This window comes from Lingula anatina, chromosome 1 (genome assembly GCF_051362555.1).
Source record: "Lingula anatina isolate TDL-2025a chromosome 1, LinAna3.0, whole genome shotgun sequence".
NCBI classification, from domain to species: domain Eukaryota; kingdom Metazoa; phylum Brachiopoda; class Lingulata; order Lingulida; family Lingulidae; genus Lingula; species Lingula anatina.
This window is the reverse complement of record NC_141767.1, coordinates 10,170,754-10,197,087: the sequence shown is the minus strand read 5'-3', so window position 1 is coordinate 10,197,087 and position 26,334 is coordinate 10,170,754. Positions and strand designations below refer to the sequence as shown.

Here is a 26,334-nt window from a genome sequence, read left to right as displayed (position 1 = left end):
TTAAGGTAGAACTTTTATCATTACTTGAAGCCTAGCTAGGAAAGCCACTTTTGCCTAGGACTGCTATTGTCCTGCACTCCTACTAGCCCCTATAGCCCAAATATACAACTGTTTCTTTGTTTAAAATGAGGAAATTCAATACCAAGGATCAGTCACAGGAGGACATGGAAATGCTCGAGTTCCCTCATAAACTTCATCAGAATCTTGTTCAATCTTGTTTTGTTTCAAATCATAAAATAAAATGGCTTTACTGTGTCAGTATATGTAGTGAACGAAAATGAAAATCACTTCAAAGTGGTGCAGTGACAAAGGGTCTAGACGGAATGGCTTACTAACAAGTTAAGTTATTTCATACTTTGACTTATAGTTAGTACTATCTACTTTCATTAAAAAATTTGGTTAAAAAAAAGACCAATAAAATAAAGAGATTCTATATTCAAATACTTTTGATCTGAAAATAATACAAGTTACTGGGTGCATGTGTACCAATGCTGAATTCAATCACAATAAACCCCAGGACTGATAAGACAGATGTACTTTAGTGTTAACATCATGTACCCTGACCCAGAAAGCTAACAAGGACAAGGACAAGCTTTATTCCCATGGTCCCAGTTTTCATCCAGTGAGACCAGTGCATAGGCACCTTGGTGCAGATATCAAGGGTTTCCAGATAAATGAATGGGAAAATAGTTCACAAAACATCACTGATTATGGACAATATATTGACTTAAGCATTTTTGATCAAGGCTTCAAACCATCTGATTCATTTTACATACAAATCCTGTTTTTGCCTATGTCTCACAGAAATTGCTCTAAACAGTAAAAAAAAATGCACCTTAACTTGTCACAACCAATCAACTCTACTGATTTCATTGTGAGGGGTACAACATATACTTCCAAATCAAAGATATGCACAAAAATCCCTTCATGATACTAAGTACATTTTAAAATTGCAGTGATACATGGAACCAGACATGTCAAAACTAGTAATTGAATGGTCAGAATCAAAGTTATACAATAACTCCTATAAAATATTTACATTTTACTTTATTAAATATTTATTATGTTAACAGTATCCAACACTTGCAGGTACATCCATAAAGAAGATGAGTTTAGTCATCTATTTACTATCCATCCATAAGTGAAATGACTGAAAACAATGACAATGTGACTATTACAAAGGATCACATGGAACACAAAACAATTCATATTAGGATGCTTGCCAATATGTCTTTTAAATTAACTAGGGGGGAGGCAGAAATAGGGCAAGGGAAAGATTTTAAGATACCCTCTCCACATAAGGTAGATTATTTTATAGACAAGTACAAACATACTGTCTGGTGCTTTCTGTATGAGATTAGATGTCACCTTTAGTCAACCCAGCAAGACAACCTGTATATCTTCTGATGACCTGATATAACCTGGTATTGAATGCTGAAGTTTTGCTACATTTAAAATGTAATTTGAATCAAAAAAATTGGAGTGCCAAAAAAAAATTGGATGGCTTTAATAAACAAGTAACTGCAAGAGGAAGTGCTTGAGGATAAGTAAAAGTAAGACAAGCTGCCTGCATTACCTTTACATTATGTTCTTATTTGCCAAGTTTAGAACCCAACTGAAACACCAACAATGCAAGCATGGCTACACCTTAACTGCAACATGTTCTTTATGCTCTTCTTCCTCTCAAAACTGTCTGTTATATGTATAATAAGAACAGCAACTAGCCTTTTGGGATTAGCTTCATTTTCTATGTATCAATCTTGGGAATGTTTTAAATAAAACACTTTTGTCTTCATTGTAAGGAAACATAAAATATCACTGTTAAACTTTCTAAGATACAAAGCTGATTGTGTTTTCCTTATGAATGACAATTGTGTACAAAAATCCTTGGAAATGCTAAGCACCATGTAGCCATTTTCAACACTTTGAAAGACCAATGTCCCCAACTGTACATGCATATCTACAACTTAACTGATTTATATTTCTATATCACATCAAAGTATAGAAATATAGGGTCTATGATACACTGGCCCAGTGTATATGCCTGCCTAGTGTAATTCATACCTTTGGACTGACAAGATAGCTTCCTGCCACTGCCAAACCATGGGTAAAGTTGTCTATGACATTGGCTGCAAGGTTTAACCATCCTATCACCTGAAAACAGGGAAAATAATGTGAGAAAGAAATACAACAAAAAAAATGCGATGGAGAGTTTTATATCGATGTATGATTTCTCAATATCTTAGACATAAGTATATAATGAGATGACAAATTATCCATTCTGCATTGGCAAATTTGGACTTTGGGTTTGAAAGTTAGATAGAAAAAATTTTTCTAAAATAAATCTTGTCATAGATTATAAATTGTCAGCTGCAAAGCAAAGACTTTGCTATTATCAATATTCACATGTGGAAATTAGGAGGAATTTGAAGAAATATGTGGGAGTGAACAACTTGCAAAAAAAAAGGGGGTAAATATATCAGTGATCACTACTATTTATATCATCTCAGTGATATAATATCGAATAAACTATCATGTACCTTGATACACTATGGTGATAAAGTAGTATATTACTCCTGGGATCTCTAGACGTACTAAGATTAGCCAAAGTGTAATTATTAACTTCCAGTGATAACCCAACCCACATCAACTTGTGAGACCACATGCTCTACATACTGGAAATGACCATGAAAGGTTGATGGCCACATCTGACATCTAGCCATTGGAACAGCTTAATAAAGATGTGTCAAGTTCAGAGCCTTTAAGACAAATATTGCATTTTTAATTTTTATGATGCAAAACTGCAACCATGAGTTCTCCATTCCCTTTTTACTTGCTTAAAGAATGCAAGTGGTCTTCTGATATTTCAGTCACGTTTGTCACGGTTTTGTCAACATACACAAATTTAGTGTTTTGATAAAACGGGCAGGGAATACTATAATTCAATAGTACATGGTACTGCGTTCAAAATAAGATCATTTCATCCTCAGCCTGTGAACAACATCTTGCACTGATGGTGTTATCAGGTGTAATTCAACACAGTGCACCAGTTATACGATACTGCATTCAATCAGCCAGAACAGATCCTTCTATGACATCAGGTTTATTTGCCCTATTTCTAAAATCAAGACACAAAACCTCAAAAAGAGTTGCATTCTACCCTATGATACAGTGTGTCTTTTGCCAAGAAAAAAAAAAAAAACAATTAAGTGTAGTTGTATGTTTGTGATCCTGCATAATGGATCTATTATACCAGTCTATTAATTTGCCAAAAAAGGTTCAAGACCCCTATCAGTCACATGCAGACTTTTACAAACAGACATTGGCAGTAAATTTTCAAATATATCAAAACAACTGATAAATGTCCTTGGTGCCATACCTTTGATAGAATCTCAAAAGGCCAGATAATGAAGATATTATGTTATTATTTAGCTGAACATATGCCCCTGGAAAAGAAAACACCTCCCCATATATACCTTTATGTGCGACTGTTCAGGAAGACTATCTTTTTTCTTTTTCAAACTCAGTGATTTTTGTGCATTGTCTATTTTGTCAACCCCATTGCTGTGGCCATTCTCTGTAGACAGACTGGAGTTGCCGTTTTGTATTACTTCTCCATTTTTTCTGTGACGTAAATCATATCTTTTTTCATTCCCTGTGATTCCATTGGCTGTAACCTTTGCATACTGCTCATTTGCTTTTTGCTCTTCTTTTTCTTCCTCTTCTGCTTCACTGCATTCATCTTCAAGCTGTTAAAACAACAAGGTAAAAATAAGTTTTGTACAAGTCATTTCTAAAACAGATGCGTATGCAAAATCTAATAACTCAATTTGTTCAAAATTCACATTTAAATGCACATTTTATTCAAAATACCTTTGCACTTTTATTAACAAACATACAAGGGCAATTGTGAAACATTATGGTTTCCTGAATTAAGTTTGTGTATGGATACATAGCAATTGTGGTCATACAACACAGTTACATGGTATCCTTTTAACCATAATGTTCAATTAAGAGGACATTGAATATATTCCAATACATAAACTCATTACTGATACACCAGAATGAATATCTACTGACAAATAAGAACAAAATAGTATACATTTAAACCAAGGACGACAGCAACCAGTTGGGAGAGGGTGAAACGGTGGGTGAATTTGAATAAATGGGTGTAATTGGTTTTGCAAATGTGACACAGGTGGAGCCGGCTACACATACTGACCCTTAAGAATCCAAATTTTCAAATCTTACATACCAACGTCAAACCAATAACATATGTTTCATTCACCAGGTCTACTGAAAGTCCAAGGATTATTGAGCATTTTTTCTAAACTTCTTCTTAAAGTCTATTTCAAGAATATTATAAAGTTTTCTTTTTCAGAATTAATTCCGTTCTACCTTTCGACTATATACTTAACATCATAAAAAAGCAGGGATCAAAAAACTACTTCACCTTTTTTCATAAGTTATGGTTTTTGTCTCTTTTTGTACTAATCACAATATTCTATAACTCGTTATCAATTACAATCAACAAATCTAGAAGTCAATAATGTATGTAAAATACATATAGATGTAAAGATAATCTTAACAAATTATTCCTTATTATCTGACCCATTTTAATGATGTCGAGTACAATACCCTTTAAATACAAAAGCCAATGGCAGATTTTTATGTACGCAGGTCTCATAAATAGAAACAATATATTGTCATTGTACAGCTAGTGAACAATAGAAACATCCAAATTATACTGGTATTTGACTGAATAAGCCTTGAATGTACTAAACAGTCTAAAAACAAACCTCAAACTAGCAATGAATAACATCCAAGCCAGAAATAATGTTTGGTAACATTTTTGATTGCAATTTCTTAGCTATACGCCATAAATAATGGACTTTTTATCAATCTCAATACATTTTAATTATCAATATCCTTTCACAAGACTACCCAGACCTGAAAAGAACCCCTTCAATTTAACAGATGGTGAAATCACAATTTGAATACAATAAAAAATGACATAATTATAGCATCTCTTTTGCATCTATTAAAAAAAGTATTTACCAATTTTTTTATTAAATAGGAGATGGAAAGAGAAATTAATGTTTCATAAATGTCTTCAACAAATTCAGTCTTTTTACTAAGTGTTTAAAACATGCTTAGGGGGTTTATGTCAGAAGTGCCATTTATGGTATTATTTATTGATTGCAAATAATGCCTTCTCTTGAAAATAATATCACAAATAGATTGCCTCATAAAACCTTCATGAGCAAAAAATAGCACTGTTGTCAGTGATTAAATAGGCAAAAACAGAAAAGTAAAACTGCAAATCTAATTTGTTTCTATCAGGTCTGAAAGGCTCAAATCAATCAGCACTTTCAATAACTTTTTTTGTTAAATCCAATAAAACGCCTGTTGAAGGCTCCATGAATTCCCGTGAGTGCCTTTGAAATGGAAATTTCCCTTATTTGCTTCAAAAAGATCAATGCTGAGGGCTTCCACACTGCTGACTTTCAGAAACAGGGCCCTTGATTTTGGTTTGGTGAGTAGCAAAATTTTAGCCAAGGAGACAACAGAATTTATTGACCACCTCATCTTGTTTGTGTTACCCTAGGCTCTAGATTCCGGTATTGCCAGCTTGATCTTGATTTCATATATAACCCATATCAGCAATACCAGGCTCTAGCGAACACCGTCAAGCTGTGGGCATTCTTCTTCAAAATTTTGCCTGGGGCGCTTCCATATTTGGAAGTTACACGTGTCGTATGTCACATTTTGGTGTAGCCATTGCGAAGTCCTTATAGTGGTATCGGGCATACAGTGTAGCTGTCAAACTTGGCACACGGCAAGCACGTGTATTGTGTTCATACCTCCAGGGGCAAATGTTTTTTGATAAGCAAAAAATACAAAAACATTGGATATATCTTTTTCTTTTCGAAGAATATTATTTATTTTTTCACTTTACATCTTAAATACAGTAAATAAAATTAAATAAAGCAGAATTAAATCTGTTTTACGTTTCATTTTGGTTTAATGACATTCAGCTGCAGATTCACTGCGGAGCAGTTCTTTTTGATTGAAGGAAGTCGAACATGGTCGCTGTTCCTCAGAGCCACTGTGAAGCTATCGCGTCGTAACGTTTCAACAGTTAACAATCTAGCTTCACAGTGGTCCTGACACTCAGGGTAGTTTGTGTGAGTCAGACATGACTAATGAAAAAATGAAAAGTTTAATTTTAAGTGGTGCTTTTGAATGATAACATAAAATTACAATATTCTTGAATAATTTTCTTCCTTTTTTGGGGGGGGGGGGGTAGGGGGGGTCAAACATGGAATATGAAATATATTTCTTATATATTTATTTCCTTTCCTTTCACATGTAGCATTAAAAAACTTTTTTCTCTGTGAAATAACTCAATTTTAGAATATTAAATAAGATAAGCTGTTATTGGGGGGGGGGAGGAGGCAGGGTCCCAATGTGCTCTGTCTGTCACTTAATTAAACTGCATGACTCAATCTATTACTGCAATGATAATATTTCTAATTAAAGAGAAAAATGGATATTAAAAATCTGTACACCTATATTTGATCATGATATCTATCTAATCTAATGAACTATCATAACCATGCACCCTTAGCAAAATGAAAAGTTTGCAGCAATATTGCAGCAAATTTGGAGGCCTAGTATTTTCAACAACTCCACAATGACTGCCTGTAAGTATGTGGGCAGCAATTTAGGCTTTATGTAAAAATATGATGGTGTTCTGCAATGTACCACATGGCCAACTTTGGTAATTACTGAGTAAATTCACACAGCCTAGCCTTAAAAAGATCTTATTTTGTGATTAATAATATCCACAACTTACCAAAATATTCCTGACTTCTATACATCTCTTTTGTTTTAAGTTTTTTTTATACAATCAATAAAAAAATATCTCAGACAACAAAGTCTTGCTATATATTACTCATTAGATTGGTTCGAATTTTGGGAGTTACTCAACAGCAGTTCTAACACAAGCACTATCTGACAGAGTCCAGTACATCCTCTGGTGCCTGGCCTGACTAACAAAAGAAATTTAGACTGAAGCCTGGTGTACACTTCTTGGCTGAAATATTAGTCCACTAAACCAGCTATAGCCTAATTATATAAAGTATTACACAGCATGTTTCATAAAAAAACAAACAGTTAAAAACTAGGGCCATTGGTAAGTCAGTTTCAGTAAACTACTGCAGGTTTTATCCTGAATTGACACAGACCAAAATTCTGATCTAAAATTTAGACCAACTTTCAGACTAAAGTTCTTTGGTGAAACTAGTCTCATTTCTTAGGTGTTAGATGAATGTCATGCCAGGGTGGGTAATGCTGTGAGTGAGAAAACAAATGGATTACACTTTTTGCCATGGTAAAGTTAGCTTCATCAGACAGCCAGTTACAAAGGGTCACACTGAGAATTGCTGACCTATCTCTAATAATACAGCATACGTTTCAAATAAAATTCAAGTTTGCCACACTCTTGTGTCCTGTATAACATGTTGTAGGCAAGACTGAAATCCCGGAAAATCAAGATTGAAACTCCTTTCTCACTTAGGCAAGATTAAATTTTCAATCATGCCCAAGCAATTTTCAGATCTGCCTAGATTTCAATCTTGTCTGCAACACACATACAATGCAATCAGCTGAGATTGCTTTGGTTAATCATTACGTCCCAGTCACATATCAGAGATAGGTCAATAAGTTAAACGTGTCATTGGCCTGGACCATCTCCGGTCAAGAGTGTTATTTTTACCCCATGAAAGTTCAAATGGAGGTTCAGGAAACATTTATGTCTTATCCAGACTTCCTTATGTTTGATTATATATTTAATGTACATATTTCTGCTTTTTAGCATTTAAAATTGTCAAGGCCCATCAGCTGGCATCTATTAACATCTGATGATTTGTGCACATTTGTATGTGCATGTGTATATGTGTATATATATATGTTCCTTTGCATGAATTCATGCATGTGTGTGAGCATGTGAAATTATTTTTTGGTGACTACAGCTGAAATTACTCACATGTTCAAATTCATCCTCTTCTGCAAAAGCTTTCTCTATGATCAGGAAAGCAAGGATCCCAGTAAGCACCCACAGTCCCACCCTTATGTGACCATCATGATTGTGTCCTTCTGAAATAGTTATATTAAAGTTAAACAACATATTTAGTTTTATGCAAAATATCTTATAAAATTATGCTACATGAAATACTGTACATTTTCTGCTTACAGATTTTGAACAATATTCATTTTAAATATATCAATTGTCAAGATTAATAAATAAATGTAGCAATAAATTATCATCATCTGATTATCTTTTTTTTTATAAACTTTTATAAAAAAATAAGAAATAAATGAAATATAATCAAGCAAATTGTATCATTTTGTTTTTATCCTGCTCTTTTTTTTTCTGATCTCCACACTCAAAAACTATTGAGATATTTTTATAAGTATTATGCAACTTCTGAGCAGAAACATCACAATCACAAAGAAAAAACTTAAAAAGAGAAATAGACTGAGGGAGATAAGGTTAATCCTAGAAGTAACACTTTCTATCATAGGATTCTGTAAGAATCAGTTTTCCAGGTCTTCCACAGGCCCCCCCGAGTCAAAATTAGGCAATGTGGATCTGGCATCTGTATGACAGGCCTGTAGCCACTAATTCCAAATCATGGGGTTCTCTTTCTAAAAAACTGGCGCTTTTATCCCCTTAGTTGCCCCAAATTGCAAAATGTCAGGGTGGATCTGGTCTGGTCAAAAAGGCAAATCTTCCTACTTCCTTCTACCTTTTGGCCTGTTTTAGTTATCTATAGTTATGTTTCAACTCTCCTTCCAGCAGCTAGTATAACTGCAGGAGCTAATGATGTATTTTTTTCCTGTTATGATAAATGAGCTTTTCACCAGCTCTTCTTATAATCACTTATGTAAAGAGCAAATACATAGAGATAGAACCAGAAAGTCCTAAAGGCACACCAAATAAACAGCTTTACACTTGACTCTCCTCTCATCCAAAGTTTCATACAATATTATTTATCTTGATGAAAGATATACTAATGATGGGGAAAGTAGGTAAATACTGCACATGTTCTCAAGTCCATGTTTATGACCAGTTTTATCTGAACTCTGGTGGACTTAGCTAACATCCAAGTCTGACACTGTTTGTGTGGTCATAAATACATTCATGCCATTAAATTCCTTGTTACCTCACCCAGCCTCTCTAAACATAATGTTGGCATAAAAACAGCATATGCTACCTCATATAACCTCTAGCTTCATTTTTGCAAGAACATGATGTAATGGAAATGTGCCCCCTGTTTCACTTTTCTGCAAGTGTGCTCATCAGTTCTGTACATACGCCAATATCTACAGCTCTTGTAAAGACCCATTCACACACACCACAATTTAGCTTCTGTTCTTTTTTTGTTGGGGGGTCTGATTCACAAAACAAATTTGATCAAAAAGAGGTCTTTAGTTTGAATCATTACATTACTGTCATGCAAAGAAAAGTTTAGGTGTCAGAAGCTAGATCCAACAACCAGAGTCAGTAAATAATTTAATGACAAAAGGCTGTAGACCTACACCAGCCAAATGCTCTTACCCTGTGGGATTATGACCCATTACAGTACTTTTCCAGAAATTTCAAACACTTCAGCATTATCAAACATTTTGATTTTTCAAAATTTTCCACTTTCTGTTTCTAATAAAAATAGATCAAGGATCTGTCTGTAACATTTTTTGAAGCTTAATCAATCTTTGTTGGATAAATAAAAGTAAAATTTTTGTTCTAATTTTGCAGAAAATCACCAAATATCAGCTCTATAGCAGACAAAATGAGAGAGAAACATGAATGCCCTATTTGTGAATAAACTATAAATGTGGCTTGTGTCTCACCTTTGTCCAGATGTGCCCAAGCCTCTGGTAACAGGTGTAGAAACACGTCTCCCAGCAAGCCACCAACTGCAAAACTCAGCAGAAGCTTCAGACGATTGGCAGGAGCTGGCAGAAAAATGAAAATAATAATAAAAAAATTATAAACACTAACACAGCAGTTTTTTTTGCACATTTATACAATAGTCTGGAAATACCTGGATAAAAGAATAAAAAAAAACTTATGAATAAAATACAACTTAACTACAGTTTGATCTTGAATAACCCTCCATACCATATTAATCAATGTCATTATATCATTTTTTCAAATCCAAAGAACACCTTCACAAAAGAGCACAAAAAGCAGAATTACCTGATATACAAAATGGCAAAATACATTCCAAAGTAGGAAAGTTCCCTCACCAATGCCTTCACCGTTAAATACCAATATATCCTTCACACTCAAGAGACAGTCTATATATACACTGTCTACATTCAGTTGTTGCATGTTATATAAATGAACACATAAGAAAATATATTAAGTATCCATTTATCTTGCCAACAACAACTTTATTAAACCTTCCCCAATCAGACACTAACACGTTCTCTATACCTGAGGGTAAAATTAGCATGAATGTTTGTGGCCAAGTTCTCAGCTGAGAAAACAGGTGTAGGGGGTGGCAGACTTCTGGAAATTTGCACAGAAAAATCTCAGATCTCCATTTCTACAGTCTTGGTGGGCATAATTTTTCTGGCAACTGAGGATTTTTAACAGAGCTTTGCGTACTTGATGACAGATCATGAGAGAGCTGAACTTGCCAGGAAAATCTGCTGCAAAGTGCCACTCTATTAATTACACACAATATTAATTCTTCACCCTGTACTGCAGGACAACCTATATCCATGCCACAGCTTGTGATGAAGAATTAAGAAAAACAAACAGAATACATCTTCAAAAGACAGAGTGAGCAGAAGACAGATGGAGGTAAGGAAGTTGTTTTTTAATTTTCATAAGTCACTAGCCCAATTATTTTCCCCACTATAAGTCTGGTCTTTACATACAGGTTGGGATGATTTATCCACACAGTGCATAATGCTACACACAGTTTGTATTCATTTCTTCTCTGAAGTTGGAAATGTCTCTGTCTGTGCCACAAGTGTGCTTAAATCAGTGCAAAACCTGTTTTTCACATCGTCAGAACCAACAAAACACTTCCTTTTTTTGCTAAATTCTGTAGACAACCCAATTAGAAAATAATGTTTTTCTTTCCTTCGCCAACTTTGCCAAAGTGCTTTAGAGGCAAAAGGTTAGGAAGGAATGAAAGCCACCAAACAGTTGTTTGCAAGGTAGTTATACATGGGTTCTCAGAAAGCAACCCATGTCTGTGCATGCTGATAGTCACTGATGCTTCATAATAACCAGACAAGGCAAGTAGAAGTAGAAAAGTATGTTATGTTATGTTATGCTTTATTTTCAGCCTTGATTTCTGTGGCAATTGCCTTTTCAAACCACTTGCTCTAGATAGAGCTGGAGCTGAGGGGGAAGATATATCTAGCTCCCTGAGCTTCTTCATTCTGTTAAGCAGAAGACAGGTGTATCTCTTCTCTGCATGGTTCCTGAATCATGGCTTTCTTGAAAAGAGTCTCTCTCTCTCATCATCATCTTCATCATCATTATCATCATCATCATCAACTTCTTTTTCTTCTTTTTTTTTCATATGACCATTTAAAAATGTTTTCTTTTTCTAGATAATTTTCATTTCAAATTTCATTCATTTTTAAAAAGCTAATATATTCAATTTATGATTGGTTTCAATAATTTCATCCAGCATTCTGGTAATTATTATATAACTTTATTTTTTTTCACTTTGTAGCCAGCTACTTCTGTAGTAGCTTATAGCCCCATGTATATAATCACATCTAAATCAATGAAACAGGTGAAGCTATACATAAGAGCATATCCTCATAAATATCATCCAGTCACTTTGCCTGATAATACTGAATAGTCCTATTTATAATATTACTCAATATTATATACTTAATACCTACCAGACTCAGCTGTGAACACCCATGGCAGTCACAGAAGATGGATAACAAGTTATTTTCTGCATTCCTGTAACTAGTGTTGCTCTTTATGGTTTAATGTCTAAATATTCTCAGAAACATTGCTAAAATATATTTCACATATTCTGACATCTAAGCTGATTGCAAACTGGCAAGGATAACACCTGCAGACCCATCAACGTGCAAAGTTAACATATCTACTTACAGTGAAAGGGTTAATGCACCAAGTTCAACCCACCTGTTACCATTTAGATTTTTATATTAAAGAAAAGAAGACCAACACATTAAAGGCAGCAACCTAATAGTTTGATAAAACTGACATGACAATCTCTAAGGCCTGGATATTTAATTTAGATTATTTTCATATTGGAATAGTGGATTTGTACCACAATACCCCTTTCAATCACAAACCTCCCTGTTCCTTTAAGTTTTTTTAACTTATTAAAAATTGTATACATACTACAAAGTCTGTTTCAAACAAACACAATAAATATGTTCCCTACCAAAAGGTGAATTAAGCCATTGACAATTTATTAAATATCAATTAATTCATCAATGTATTCTTGCTAGCATTCATACTAAGGTCTCTGATACTTCACCATCCTAGTGACATGTCTCCATACACGTACAGAACACCTCTATTAGTTGCTGTCATGCAACCCTAACCAAATTGCTGTGATAGCACACAAACAAAGTGAGCCAGCATCATAAAGGTGCCTCTGTTTTTAGTGTACTTGGGAATGAGTAAGGGTTGGTTCAGTGTTTAAGTGGTCAGGTATCATAGCAGTACAATGACATAACAGACAAAAGGACGGTTTCATTTCTTTTTTTAAGAAGCATTTAATGAAAAATTGTAATGTACAATGTCCATTCTACAGCAGTTTTTTTGTTTCCAACTCTTTCTGTCTCATAAAAAAGGATAAAAACCTTATCTTACCTAAAATATAATGAACTTAACTGGTAGGAATGAATTTTTTCTTTTTAAGGACAAAACATCACCGAGATTATAAATACCATGAAACTACCATACATCTGAAAGATTATGTTTGGCCATATTCTTAATCTAACATGCCCCATGTTCATTATTCTGCATATTCTTCCTCTTTTTATAGAAGTGGACATTACATGCCATCAAGTATGTTCTATGAATTAAGTAGTAGTAAACCTCTTTACTTTTGTTACTGAAAACTAGAGCCAGTCAATAGATATGTCTAACTTCCAAACTACTACACTCAACCACATGAACTTCATCAACTCTACAAGACCATCTCACATAGCACTATCATATGTACAGATTTGATACGTTCCAAAACTTCTTATCAATGGGACGGACACAGGTGGGGCATGAAACTATTCTTACATAAACTAAGACAACGTGATAAGGTAGGCTTTGAGGGAATTTATACCAGAAAGAAGCATTCTTATATGTACGGTGTTGTCCAAGTTAGGCTTTGAGGGAATTTATACCAGAAAGAAGCATTCTTATATGTACGGTGTTGTCCAAGTTAAGTCATCCATATCATTCCTCCTCATGTTTACTTTAATACAAGGCCCAATGCTATTTTCATTATATAGCAGTGCATTTTATTATGAACAGGAGGAATCCTAGCATTAACTGTCTGGTTGACTGCCCCACAATGCAACCACACATATATACTCATATCCACTCCTACAGCTATATTTTACTTGAAATAAGGCAACACACACTACTTTTCCCTCTCACAGCCCATTCTCATTTTCACAATTTCCTTTTGTCACTTATTTCTTTCTCAATTATTATCATGTCTCATTTGTCAAATATGATAAATAAACCCATAATTATAATTTATATCATATGTGATTTTCAAAGCTGGGTAATTACTGCTTGTGAAAAAGGTGGGACTTGGTATTTCCTCAAGAAATCTTTAGAGGCTTATGGTAACAGAAAAGTATAACTTTTCGTTGAAAAAAAAACCTTCTGTTTTTAAATTCAGCTGTACCCTGAGTTTAGAGGGATTTTAGCTCTATGGCATGCGAGAGTGTGTGTGCGTGTATGCGCAATTTCCAGCTGTAGTGACAACAGCTCAATGCAAGGCAGCATAATGTCACCCACAGCATTTTGAACCTCAGGTTAAGCTTGTTGGCCTCAGGAAATAGCAGAACTGCTTCAAGCCAATTATAAACCAGAACAACATGTGGTATGAGGAGCAGCTACTTGTACTGGAGAAAATGAGAACACGAAGTTTCACAACAGCCCCTGTCAAGGTGACTACAGGACACATGTATGGACACATAAAGCAACTAGGCATTTTCACAACAATACAGTTGCCAGGTCATGCCACCATACTGAACAAGTAGAATGTAAACTTCTAAATAATTAGCTGTTAATATCATTTGCATTTCAAAATAGTTGACTTGTTTTCTATATATATGGGTCGCCTGCTTACCAAACCACTATTTTTGTAGCCTTGTGACCTTGGGCTTATAAACAAAATCAGACTTGGCTCCTAGGCCAAGTTTTACCTATGCCAAACATTTTCTGTCCCCTCCCAGGAGTTCCCCCCCACATACTTTTTGCTGTAATATAATTAAAGAAGTCATTTTCTATCTGTTCATACAAATGGCAATTTTATTACAGATAAATTTCCTTTATGCATTCAGTAACTTCAAGTCTATAAGATAAAATATTTTCAACTTTTGGATTGTCTTCGTCAGACTTTCAATCAAAAGTATGCATTAAAATTGCCCCCCCCCCCCCCCACACACACACACAAATGAAGAAATAAATAATCACAATTCAGTTCACATAGAAATAAAAGAAACAGTAAGAGGGACTTTGGCTAATAAATAACCTACTAACAAAATTCATCCTGGCATTTTTATTAACTTTCCATCACTTACTGGCCAATACTCTACCAAGTTTAAACACCACATATATTAAAGGGATAATAACTCTACGAATTAGGTCTATATTTCACAATAAAAACATTGTGAATAACTCATAGAAATATAATATATTCTGTTTTATGACAAAAACAGCAGTTATAGCTATTATTCTGATATCTGAGCTTGTCTTCAGACCACGTGACCTCCATTGATGGCTATACTCTGTTATAATCTGTTAAGAGATTTTAACAAAAAACCAAACTTTTTAGAAAAAAAATAGGGACTAACTTTGAATGTAAAAATGGATTCATTAACCATTGGTAAGTATGGGAAAATTGTTGTTTACTCCAGGAAAATTCATTTTTTGGCCAAAACAAAGAGTTATTATCCCTTTAAACAGAGTTTTTCGGGTTTTTTTTACTTGGCTTAATCTAATTTTCATTTTTACTTCACAGAAATAAGTAAAGATATATATGCATTTTACTATTAAAAGGATGCAAAAAAAGCCTTAAAATATCCTGAATAAAAAGATGGATGTGCTAGACATTCACACCACAAATAATATAACAAGTGATCAGATAAAAATTAACATCAACAAAAACATACAATTCTACACATCATTTTTACACAATAAAATTTCCATTATATAACAATATCATTTCATAATCTAAAGATACACAGATGGTTGTTAACAACATATAAGAAATACTGCAAAAAATTTGTGAAAGGTGGGACAAACTTTGAACTGTGCATATGAAGATTTTAATTTTTCACATATAGCACAGTATTCTTTCTTCTTAAAACTGCTGGCCTTATACCAACTTAAAAAAATTAAAAAGACAAAGATAGAAATGTTGCGCCTTTTTGAGAGTGTGTAGAAATATCACCAGCCAGACCAGGGATCGAACCCAGGACCTCTCGCTAACAGGGCGAGTGCTCTACCACCTGAGCTATCCGTCTGGTTCTACCCTGCATTTGGCACTACAGAAATAAATCAGAGGAACTGCCTAAGAGAATTTGGAGCAATAAAAATAACACATTAAATAAATAAATCAAAGGAACTACATATGACATTTTGGTGCACAAAAATTTAAAAACATAAATCAAAGGAACTCCATATGACATTTTGGTGTGTGACTAAAAATGAATAAGATTGCAAATAAATGTCAAAAAAAAATATACTTTGTTTTGAGCATCGATGTTTTTTCATTACTTTTTAAAGGAAGGAGGAATAGTCTCCGACATTAACATGAGCTGACAAAAAAAAGGGAAATTTAAAACAACAAAAACTTTAAGTACAATTTTTCAAAGTTGTTTAACTCACCGCCATGTTTAAGAGAAGGTCCTGCTTCAATAGGAATGACGAGTAGAGGGAATATCCCGCTTAGCCCAACTAATATTGATGAAATTATAGAATATACCCATGCTTCTGTCCTAGATGAGATTCCCTCATTATCAATATCTGAGTATTTCTGAGACTGTGAGTCCCTAGCATCGATTTCCTCTTCTGTCTCAAAGTTATTGTAACTATTCGTCAAAGTTTTATCCAAAGCGGGTTGTGTTGACGTAGCTGTCTGTTTTGCAGCGGCTACCCCCGATGGTCTTGCACGGTGAATTTCCCCTCGACCTTCAACTTCGATAAAGTACAAGAACGACAGACACAGAATCAGCGACCATAGTTTCCCTGTCATCTTGCCGACTTTGTCCTTACTGAAACGGCGAAGCCCTTGTTGTCATTTTAATAGCAACTCCATACTTCAAAGTTCACAGACTTCACGTCTTGACCTGACCTAGAAAGCCTAACATTCGGCACCTAGTTTATACCTTAGTTGTTAATTGCTACATGTGGGTGTCTTTAATGAACCTTCATTTAAGACAAAAACCTTAGGCGGTAAAATATTCAATATTTACGAACGTGTCTCTGCACAATGAATGAGCACCTTACATTATTCTTAAAGGCAGTGAAACTCGGGTGTAACTTACCGAAACATTTGTAATAAACAACCACCACTCAGCTCACCTGGGAGAAATATGATACCTTGCGCGGACGTCAGAAGTGTCTATTTTTACCTGAACCTTTCGCTCCCAAGAAAATGGACGTCTCTCATTCACATTTCTATCAAATTGCAAGCGAAGCTTTAACAGCGCCACATTATGAAGTCGAACGGAGTGAGAGTTTCAGCAGCCACAGGGTATTTTTGATGACTTTCATTTGGTGGAGATGATGAACGGCGTGTGTTGCACATCCCCAGTCATTGCAATGCAAGAACGAGATAGACCCCTCCATTTTGCATGGTGTGTGTTACTGTTTCTGATGTCATTGATCACTGATAGTGCACGCTATGGATGCATATATTTGGCAAAATAAGAAAGTCTTTCCTAGCATGTAACTTGTGGCACTGTTAAGTACAGTACTTTACCCTAGGGCAGTTGGGTCACCTTGGCTTTTGTAGTTATGTTACACCACTATTAACACCAGAATGCAAGATAATCTACATGTACTAGGGATAATTGAGTTGCCTGGTAGATTAAGGACTTATGTTTAGTGTAGTAAAATGAGGAAAATCCTTCAATAATCATATGTGATGTAGTTTTACAGTGCATTTTAATTGCACGTTGAACTTGAATTGTGGTCAGATTGTTCTTTGAACTTAGGCTGTGTTCAGAATAGAAGTTATCCTACTAGCAGGGAATCTCGCTAGGGTGCAGTCAATGTAATCAGCTCAGTTGTATGGCACATCCCCTTGCAAAACAACATGTACAACATCATGGATCATAGAGGTCCAGACTTTACCAAAGTACTTAAAGTTATAAAGGTATACAAGACGATTAAGCTGATAACATTGACTGCACCTTAGCGCTGAAATAGTTCGACCCTGCTACTATGAAAACTTCTATTCTGATCACAGTCCTAAATATTTTAGTTAAACAAACTAGTTATTATTTATCTACCTATGCTACAACAAAGAAGTTTTTTTTTATTATTGAAGATTCATATTTCAACATTTAAGTCTTGTTCTCTTATTATATAAGTAAAAGTTTTTAATTTTGTCATTAACATTAATTGCTTTTTTTTTTATTGGTATATTTTTAACATAAATTGCCTTCCTTAATATTTGTAATATAGTATCATAAATTGCACCTTAATTGTGTTTCATAGATGTGCTGGGAATACACACAAACACATATTTGTATGTCTATATTTACTAAACATCCCTTTTGCGCTTAGCATGCACCTTTGTTCAGTTCATATATTCTTAACATTTTAATTTCAAATAGTGACATTTGACATCACCAGAAAAAACATGCAAAGGTTAGAAAGTATCCATACCTTTCATGATTGATATTTCATTTACTTCAGGTCACTATGGACAAACTGTCTGACAAGATCCTTCTACACATCTTCTCATTCTTGAAGCACCAAGACCTGTGCCACATTGCCAGCGTGTGTAGAAAATGGCGGATGATTGCCTATGACAGTCGTCTGTGGCGTGTTGTCTCCCTTCGCCCTGACTATGGCGGCCTCCATGTGAACAACATTGAGTCGCTGTTGGCGCTTATTTCAGTGAGGTTTGGCTCCACGCTGCACACCATTGAGCTTCCCTGTGAGCTGGTGACAGCACCAGTGGTGCACGAGCTTGCCAACAAGTGCCCCAATCTGAATTTCATTACCTTGGATTTCTCCAATGCCATGCAGCTTCATGATTTCAATGACCTCAACGCCTTCCCCTGTAACTTGACAAGCCTGTGTATTTGTCTCTCTGAGGTGATCTTTATGGAAGGGTTCATGCGTAGAATCTACAGCTGTTTGTCTTCCTTGTCTGTTCTACATCTTATTGGTAAGTAATATCAGTCACCAAAATTTTTTCAATGAAACAAATGGAGGTCTATCTAGCTTAATTATATTATTGGTAACATTAAATGGCATTTTTTATTGCTGATTCAAATGTATAGATACAGAATATTGGTGACATTAAGGAGACCAATCTGTTTGCCACTTTGATTTTTGCCACATGAGCTGTTTTCTCAATTCAACATGCAATTTGCGCTTATGTAAAGTCCTCAGTAAAGAATGGATTATTTGCAAAGATTTAAATTTGGTCCCCAGTTATGATATGCTACATGGCTATAATTTGTACAGTAATATGGAATTCGAAATGTACTTCTTTACTGTATTGACAAGCATGAATTTGTCTTTTAGGTACATTTGAACTGTCTAATGATGAAGAAGAGGAGATCTATGAGGTCATCAACATCAGCAAAATCAAAGCCCACACTCCCAACTTGCGTATTGTCAACTTGTATGGGATCAGCTTTGTGGATGACACTCATGTTGAGCTTTTGTCCAGCAATTGCATCCACCTTGAGTGCCTGGCATTGAACTTCTGTTTAAGGGTCAAGGGCAAAGCACTAAAGACCTTGACCTCCAGGTGCAAGAAGATTAAGTGCCTTCTGCTGCAACACTGTGGTAGGTTGAGATATGTTTGTTTCAGGTGTAGTTGGAGTAGATGCCAAAATTGAAAGCAAATGGCAGTAGGGATACATTGTTTTAGTTAAAAAAATCTCAAAATTGCAGTGTCTTCAGTTATTATTTCTTATGGAATTCTAAAATAAACATTGTTTAAATGTATACAGAGCTTTTAAAATAATTTTTATGTACAGACACAGATGTGTCTGTACATATAGCCATCATCTGCGTCTGTCGTCGCCGTCGTCGCTGTCGTCGCCGTCGCCGTGCACTTTTACCGATAACACGATAAGTGGAAAACCATTTTGCCTTTTGATTTGAAACTTGCAGAACTGATGAATATTCATAATACGCAGGTCAAGTTCGAAAATCAGCATGATCGGGTCACTCTTAGGGAATTTATGCTGTTTTTTCACTTTTTTCAACATATATGCAGCACCGATAACACGATAAGTGGAAAACCATTGTACCTTTTGGCTTGAAACTTACAGTACTGATGAATATTCACAATACGCAGGTCAAGTTCGAAAATCAGCATGATCGGGTCACTTATAAGGAATTTATGCTGTTTTTTCATTTTTTTCAGCATATATGCAGCACCGATAACACGATAAGTGGAAAACCATTTGACCTTTTGGCTTGAAACTTACAGAACTGATGAATATACATAATACGCAGGTCAAGTTCGAAAATCAGCGTGATTGGGTCATTTTTAGTGAATTTAGGCTATTTTTTCTCTTTTTTCAGCATATATGCAGCACCGATAACACCATAAATGGAAAACCATTTGACCTTTTGCCTTGAAACCTACAGAACTGATGAATATTCATAATACGCAGGTCAAGTTCGAAAATCAGCATGATTAGGTCATTTTTAGTGAATTTAGGCTATTTTTTCACTTTTTTTCAGCATTTTTGCAACACTGATAACACAAGAAATGAAGAGCTGTTTTACCCTTTGGCTTGAAACTTACAGAACTGATAAATATTCATAATACGCAGGTCAAGTTCGAAAATCAGCACGATCGGGTCACTTATAGGGAATTTATGCTGTTTTTTTTCACTTTTTTCAGTATATATGCAACACTGATAACACAATATAAGAAAAACAGATTGGCCAATTGTCATTATACTCACAGGAGGGGCCAATCTTACTAAAACGCAGGTTGAGTTTGAAAATCAGCATAATCAGTCCATTATTTTAAAAGGTAATGCTGTTTTTTCACATTTCCTCACATTCAATTCTTAGGCATGTTAACAGTCTCATTATTGAACTAATAAGATACGTAAATGTGTTTGTTTGGCATTTCCTGCATCTTTACAACATTGTTAGTTGATTTTGTAAAAATGATGGTAAACTTGTTATCATGTATTGTGTAATAAAGTGTCAAAAATGGAAATAAACTCATATCATTGCAGTTTGTCAGATGCATTCATCCACTATGTTCAGAATCTCAGAATGGAGGAAGTTGGGCATTTAAAACTGTTCTATTGATACTTTTCCCATCTCATCAATTTTCTTCATTGGTCATATAAAAATGGCAGTAAACTGTTTATTTTGTTTTATGTTTAAAAAGTGTTAAAAATGGAAATAAACCCATTTCAGAACAGTGCTGTATTGTTTACATTTTGGCATTTTCAATATGTGACTTTGAAGTTCCATGGGCCTGAAGGCTTTTGCTAGTCACATTTTCTGAATAACCATGATACTAATATTTTATAATTAAAAATTGATGGTCATTATGCTGTAAAACATTATGTAATATTGCATGAAAATTTGAAGAAACCCCTATTTTGGGCACTGCTCCCATGATGACCATTTAAGGAAAATCATGTCACTTACTGTTCTCAAACTTACAGGAAAGAAACATGGGACTAAAATACAGCTCCAGTAGGCAATGCAGTCTGTTTGGTAAATTCTTCTGGCAATTAAACAGTTTTTTGTGAAAATTTAATTTTTCACTTATTGGCATTTTCAAGGTGTGACTTTGAAGTTCCATGATCCTGAAGACCTTAAAATTTTTCTGGCAATTAAACAGTTTTTTGTGAAAATTTAATTTTTCACATATTGGCATTTCCAAGGTGCGACTTAGAACCTCCACGGGCTTGAAGACCCTTGCTAGTCACATTTTGTGAAAATCCATGACACTTATATTTTATTATTAAAAATCGATGGTCATTATGCTGTTAAGCATTATGTAATGTTGCATCAAAATAGAAGAAAACACAATTTTTGGTGCTGCTGCCTTGATGACCATTATGGAAAAACCGTGTTACTTATGACTGTCAAACTTTCAAAAAAGAAACACAGGACTAAAATGCAGCCTGAGTTAGAAAAGCAGTCTAATTGGCTTCTTTTTCTGGAAGTTATACATTTTAGTGTTATATTCATTATCTTTTTTGGCATATTCATTGTGGGACTCGGAGCTCCCATGGACATGAAGCCAAATGGTAATCATATTTTCTACATGTCCATCCTATTTATAGTCAATAAACAAAAATTGGTGATAATTATTCTCTAATTTATTATGTAATGTTACATCAAAATTGACAATCTTTTTGCACTGCTACTGCAAACATTATGAAAAGAAAACTGTGCTGCTTATTATAATTTTAAACTTACAAGTACGATTTTTAGGATTGGCCTTCAGCTCATGAGAAAACCAGCTCTATTGGATTATCATGTTTATTGTATTTATGCATTTTTTGTGAAATTTTCATTTTTCTCATTCTGGCACTTTCTAAGTATAAACTTGAACTCTGATGGGCCTGAAGCCTTATGCTTTTACTTTCGTCTGTGTTACCTGTTGTGCATAAGTTGATGTTGACTGTGCAGTTAAACATAATGTATTATTGCATCAGGATTGGTAGTCTCCTATTTTGGGCATTATGGTTTTGTGCTTTTCTTAAGGTGTGACTTATGGGCCTGAAGACCTTTGAGTGGGTCAGTCTTTAAATTACCCTTGGGTATCACTAGATTAATTTCAGAGTTATAAAGTCATTTGCTTTAATAGGCCATTAAATGAGATTACGTAAAGCACACTTGTTGATATTTCCCTGTAAACTCCCAAAGGTAAAGCTCTTTGCTAGATTAATAATAAGGAAGCAGTGATAATTATGCAGGTAAATTTTGTTTAATATTGCAAATAAGTTTTATATATATATATATATATATATATATATATATATATATATATATATATATATATATATATATATATATATATATATCAAACTGGAAGATTAAAAGTTTGAATAGCAGCTTCATTGGAATTATATTTACCTCAAGCTCTGCCAAGGAGGTTATATTTTCACCCCTGTTTGTCTGTCATCCACATAACACAAAAAGTTATGGACCGATTTTGCAGGAACTGTCGGAAGTGGGCCAAAGAGGACAATGATTAATTTTTGGTGGTGGTCCGGATCAATAATCAATCAATTATCAATAATAATCAACAATTGCTGCCTTGGCAGAGGTCTGCACTCTCAAAGTGCTTTTCTAGTTTTGTTGTTTTCCTTTATAATTTTTTCTCAAACACTTGCATTTGTGACTTTTAGCCCCAGGCAGGCTCTCATCTGCCTGGGGCTCTGCACATTTTCTGTATTTCTACATAAGCAGTTGTATTGTTTTTTATGTCTTTAAACATTATGTAATATTTTTTTATGCACTGTCATCATTTTTCAAATATTGAGACTTTCATAATGTGAATTTGAACTCTCATGGTCCTGAAACTGTAATCTTATTGAAGGGGTGGATTGAGACCATCTTCTGGGTCTTCCGGAAGACAGTCAGGTTATTAAGTTTATATTGACTGGTATCTATTTTTTTCTGTTGGAAGACCATCAAAATGGAGGATGGATCAACATAGATACTTTGTAATACTGTCAGAAAATATCTCTGGGTCCGCTCCTGTTATTGACCATGTTACCTGTTGTGCAAGATTAAAATTCAGTGTTGACTGACAGTGCTATTATAAGCATTATTTATTATTGCATCAAAATTGACAAAATGACCTTTTTTGCATCTTTATTTTCTGTTTTTTTGTCTGTACATTTGACAGCTTTGCTGCCTTGTTATTTCTAACCTCTACACAGAGTGTAAGAATTCAATCCGTAATCTGTGTTAGTACTATTTTAGAATAATATCACCCTTCTATTGATTAATTTTGTATTACAGATCTTAAAGACCAATACATGCAGGCTGTAGAATGGGAGCACACAGTGATAGATGAACTGGACATCTCCTGTACTGAGTTGTCCAGTAACTGTATGGTTGACATTCTGGGCAGGATGCCTGGGTTCAAGTACCTGTCAGTGGGACATTGTGAATACTTCAGTGATAAGGTAGTTAGATACGCCACGTGATATTGATACATGAACCATGAGAGTTGTAGTGTGGGGTGTAAGTGATAAAACAGGCAAGATTTAAAGATAAGGGCTGGAAGATTCCACAACTTACAAAGGGATATGCTTTGGAAGATTTGAATGATTCATTAATTAAATCATTATTCTTTTTCTAGAGGGGGTATATTTGCTCTGATAAAGAAACTTTACCATAAGGAATCTTAACTTTAAGTTTGATAAGTTTGTCTTTTGGTGAAAATAAGATGCCAATTGATATCATGCAAAGTAAGGAAAGAAAGCAGTGGTATTTGTATGTACTGGTATAGTTAGGCTTACTTTGACCAGTAATAAACACAGTCAAAATGTTAACTGAAAATTATTGGCAATTCCTTACTATTGAATTATGATATTTGAATTCTATTTTGTATAAAATGAGAGGCTATAGATGGATTTTACTGCATCTTTCAAACTTTTCTCTTTATCCTTGGTATGTTTTTCATCTATCTAGGTGTTGGAAGCACTGATGGAGAAAGGCAAGTTAAACCGTATCCAGTCCATTGATGTCAGTCAAACAGACAGTTTGAATGAGAGTGTCCTGCAGAAGTTCCTACGAAAATATGGCCCTCAGCTGGAGGGATTAATGGCTGCAGGGAAACCAAAGTTGGCAGAGCAGTTCTGGCTCAATGTGATCCCCTATTTCAAGAACATGAAGTAAGCCCCTAGCTTGAAGCATGATCTGGTGATCAGTTTCATTCTTGAGACCTGGGTGGTGCTAGACTGTACACATTGGGTTTTTTATAGCATATGCTGTCTATTTGACTCCCAGGGTCTTTAGAAACTGTATTTTACTGTTTGTTTTACATACTTTTAGTCCAAAGCAAAGTTAGTGCTTCATTCTTAAATGTTAAACCTCTATGCTCTTCAGGATCTGTGTGATAGGAACAGCTAATGGCTGGTTCTTGAAGATATCCACTAGAATCCATGTGGACATGATCATGGAGACCTTTGCACAGAACTGCCCTCTGATGGAGAGATTGGAAGTCCAATGGGACCCCTCCACCATTAGGTTCAGTGACAAGAGCAGCAAGTTCATTGACCATATCAGGTGATGAGTTAATAGCTTACTTATCAAGTATATTTATGTCTTGTATTAATGACAAAATGAGGTATGTAGAAATATTATGTGGTGTTTGATTCATGTCAGTGAAGAAATACTTAGTCTTGTGTTTAACAGCTATTTTATACCTAAATAAATCCTTTTTTTTAGAAATAGAAAAAGTTAAAACATAACTAGTACGTGCTTTTGTCAGTTCATAGTTATATAGTATTTTAATATTAAAATTAAAATAAGTATATTTATTCAGGACTTGTCGCACAAATAATCTGAAGTAGATATAGTGTTGCACAATTGAAGGCATTGTGCAGGAATTATTTAAAATTGTCAGACACCTTACTTGTTCAATATCTTAACTTACTCTTTGGAGATGTATCATTTCCAATTTCTCACATAAATATACTTATTAACCAGCTTTTCATAAATATGAGGGTATCAACAATTTTAACTAATACATACAAAAAACTCTTGAAGAGTAAAAGACTAATTCAGTATGTTGGAATTTCATGTGTAATAACCATAATTACAGTTGTCACTGTCTAATTTAGATAGTAAACCTGTTTTTACAGGCTGAGATGCCCACATCTGATGTCCTTCACGCTAGCCGATGGAGAATACTACGAGATTGTCAAGTCTAATTTCGAGCGTGCAGACAGAATGAAAGTGGTGAGAACCAGCACCAACTACACAACCTCCATAGTCAGCCAGCTCAAATTTTACAAGGAGTTGCTCTTCAACTAAGACAAATAAAGAGTTGGAAAAAAGCAATATTGGTCATTGAATAAGTTAATGTTATTTTGAGGGGGTAGAAGGAAGCAGTATAAGCTTGTATAGTGAAAAGGAAACCCTGATGTTACCAGAAGAATTGGTTTCTCTGGCTCCAGAAATGATGGCCTTAGTACCATAGTTCCATCCAGTTCAAACTATTATTACTCTAAATAATGCTGCCTAACAGTGAGTGTGAAGAGTGTTAATTGCTTGCCCAGAAAAAAACTTTTTTGTATCTGTAACAATTTTGATTTCACTTATTGCTCCATGTGACAAACAGAGGAATATTGTAGGTATATTAAAATGGCCATTGTAGTCACAATAACTGTTTTATGTGCAGTTTTAAGTCTTAAAATCTCTTATGTGGTCAGTTTTTTGTAATTTAGACGACCAAAGAAACATTTTCAAAGATGTATTGAAAGAGGTATCATATACAGTAGACTGACATGAACCAACTATATTTAGTTCAAAATATATGTGATCTATGCTATCAAAAAGGTACTTTGACTGATTTTAGAAATTTTATCTGAAGCTCATTAATTTGTGCTTCTAGATTTCATGCTGTTATTAGGTTATATTGATTTTTGCGTGCATAACCATTATTCTCCAAATGCCAATCCAATATCATTAGTGCAATATGTTGCTTGTAAAGATGATATTTGCCATGTAGTATTAGGCATATTGGTTACTCTGTCAATTTTGACAGTTTTTAAATACTCAGTTGAAACTTTTTTTACCAAATATGGTTTGTTTTACTTATGCTGGTAGAAGCAAAGCACAACTTAGAATAAAAAGATGAAAATATCCCATAAATGAAA

At 34.6% G+C, this 26,334-nt stretch overlaps 2 protein-coding genes across 5 annotated transcripts in view; one reads left to right on the top strand and one right to left on the bottom strand.

The window, feature by feature from the left end:
• Positions 1-16,622, bottom strand: part of LOC106165953 (zinc transporter ZIP13) — a 22,025-nt gene extending 5,403 nt beyond the window's left edge. Inside the window, exons 1-5 of the mRNA XM_013544327.2 lie at positions 16,148-16,622; positions 9,919-10,023; positions 8,051-8,160; positions 3,477-3,749; positions 2,065-2,154 (exon numbers count right to left, since the gene is read on the bottom strand). Coding sequence (XP_013399781.2) covers positions 2,065-2,154; positions 3,477-3,749; positions 8,051-8,160; positions 9,919-10,023; positions 16,148-16,514 — 945 coding nt within the window. The 5' untranslated portion in view covers positions 16,515-16,622. The remainder of the gene's footprint in view (positions 1-2,064; positions 2,155-3,476; positions 3,750-8,050; positions 8,161-9,918; positions 10,024-16,147) is intronic.
• Positions 10,537-26,334, top strand: LOC106165951 (S-phase kinase-associated protein 2). 4 transcript variants are annotated; one of them, XM_013544324.3, is made up of 7 exons: positions 10,537-10,879; positions 18,185-18,662; positions 19,025-19,291; positions 23,468-23,634; positions 24,143-24,345; positions 24,560-24,739; positions 25,318-26,334. In XM_013544324.3, the coding sequence occupies exons 1-7, from the start codon at positions 10,874-10,876 to the stop codon at positions 25,487-25,489; spliced, it is 1,473 nt and encodes a 490-aa protein (XP_013399778.1). In that variant the 5' UTR covers positions 10,537-10,873; the 3' UTR covers positions 25,490-26,334. The 4 variants fall into 4 exon arrangements, with proteins under 4 accessions (XP_013399778.1, XP_013399780.1, XP_013399777.1 ...); XM_013544326.3 differs by lacking the exon at positions 10,537-10,879 and adding an exon at positions 11,213-11,322; XM_013544323.3 differs by lacking the exon at positions 10,537-10,879 and adding an exon at positions 16,833-17,015.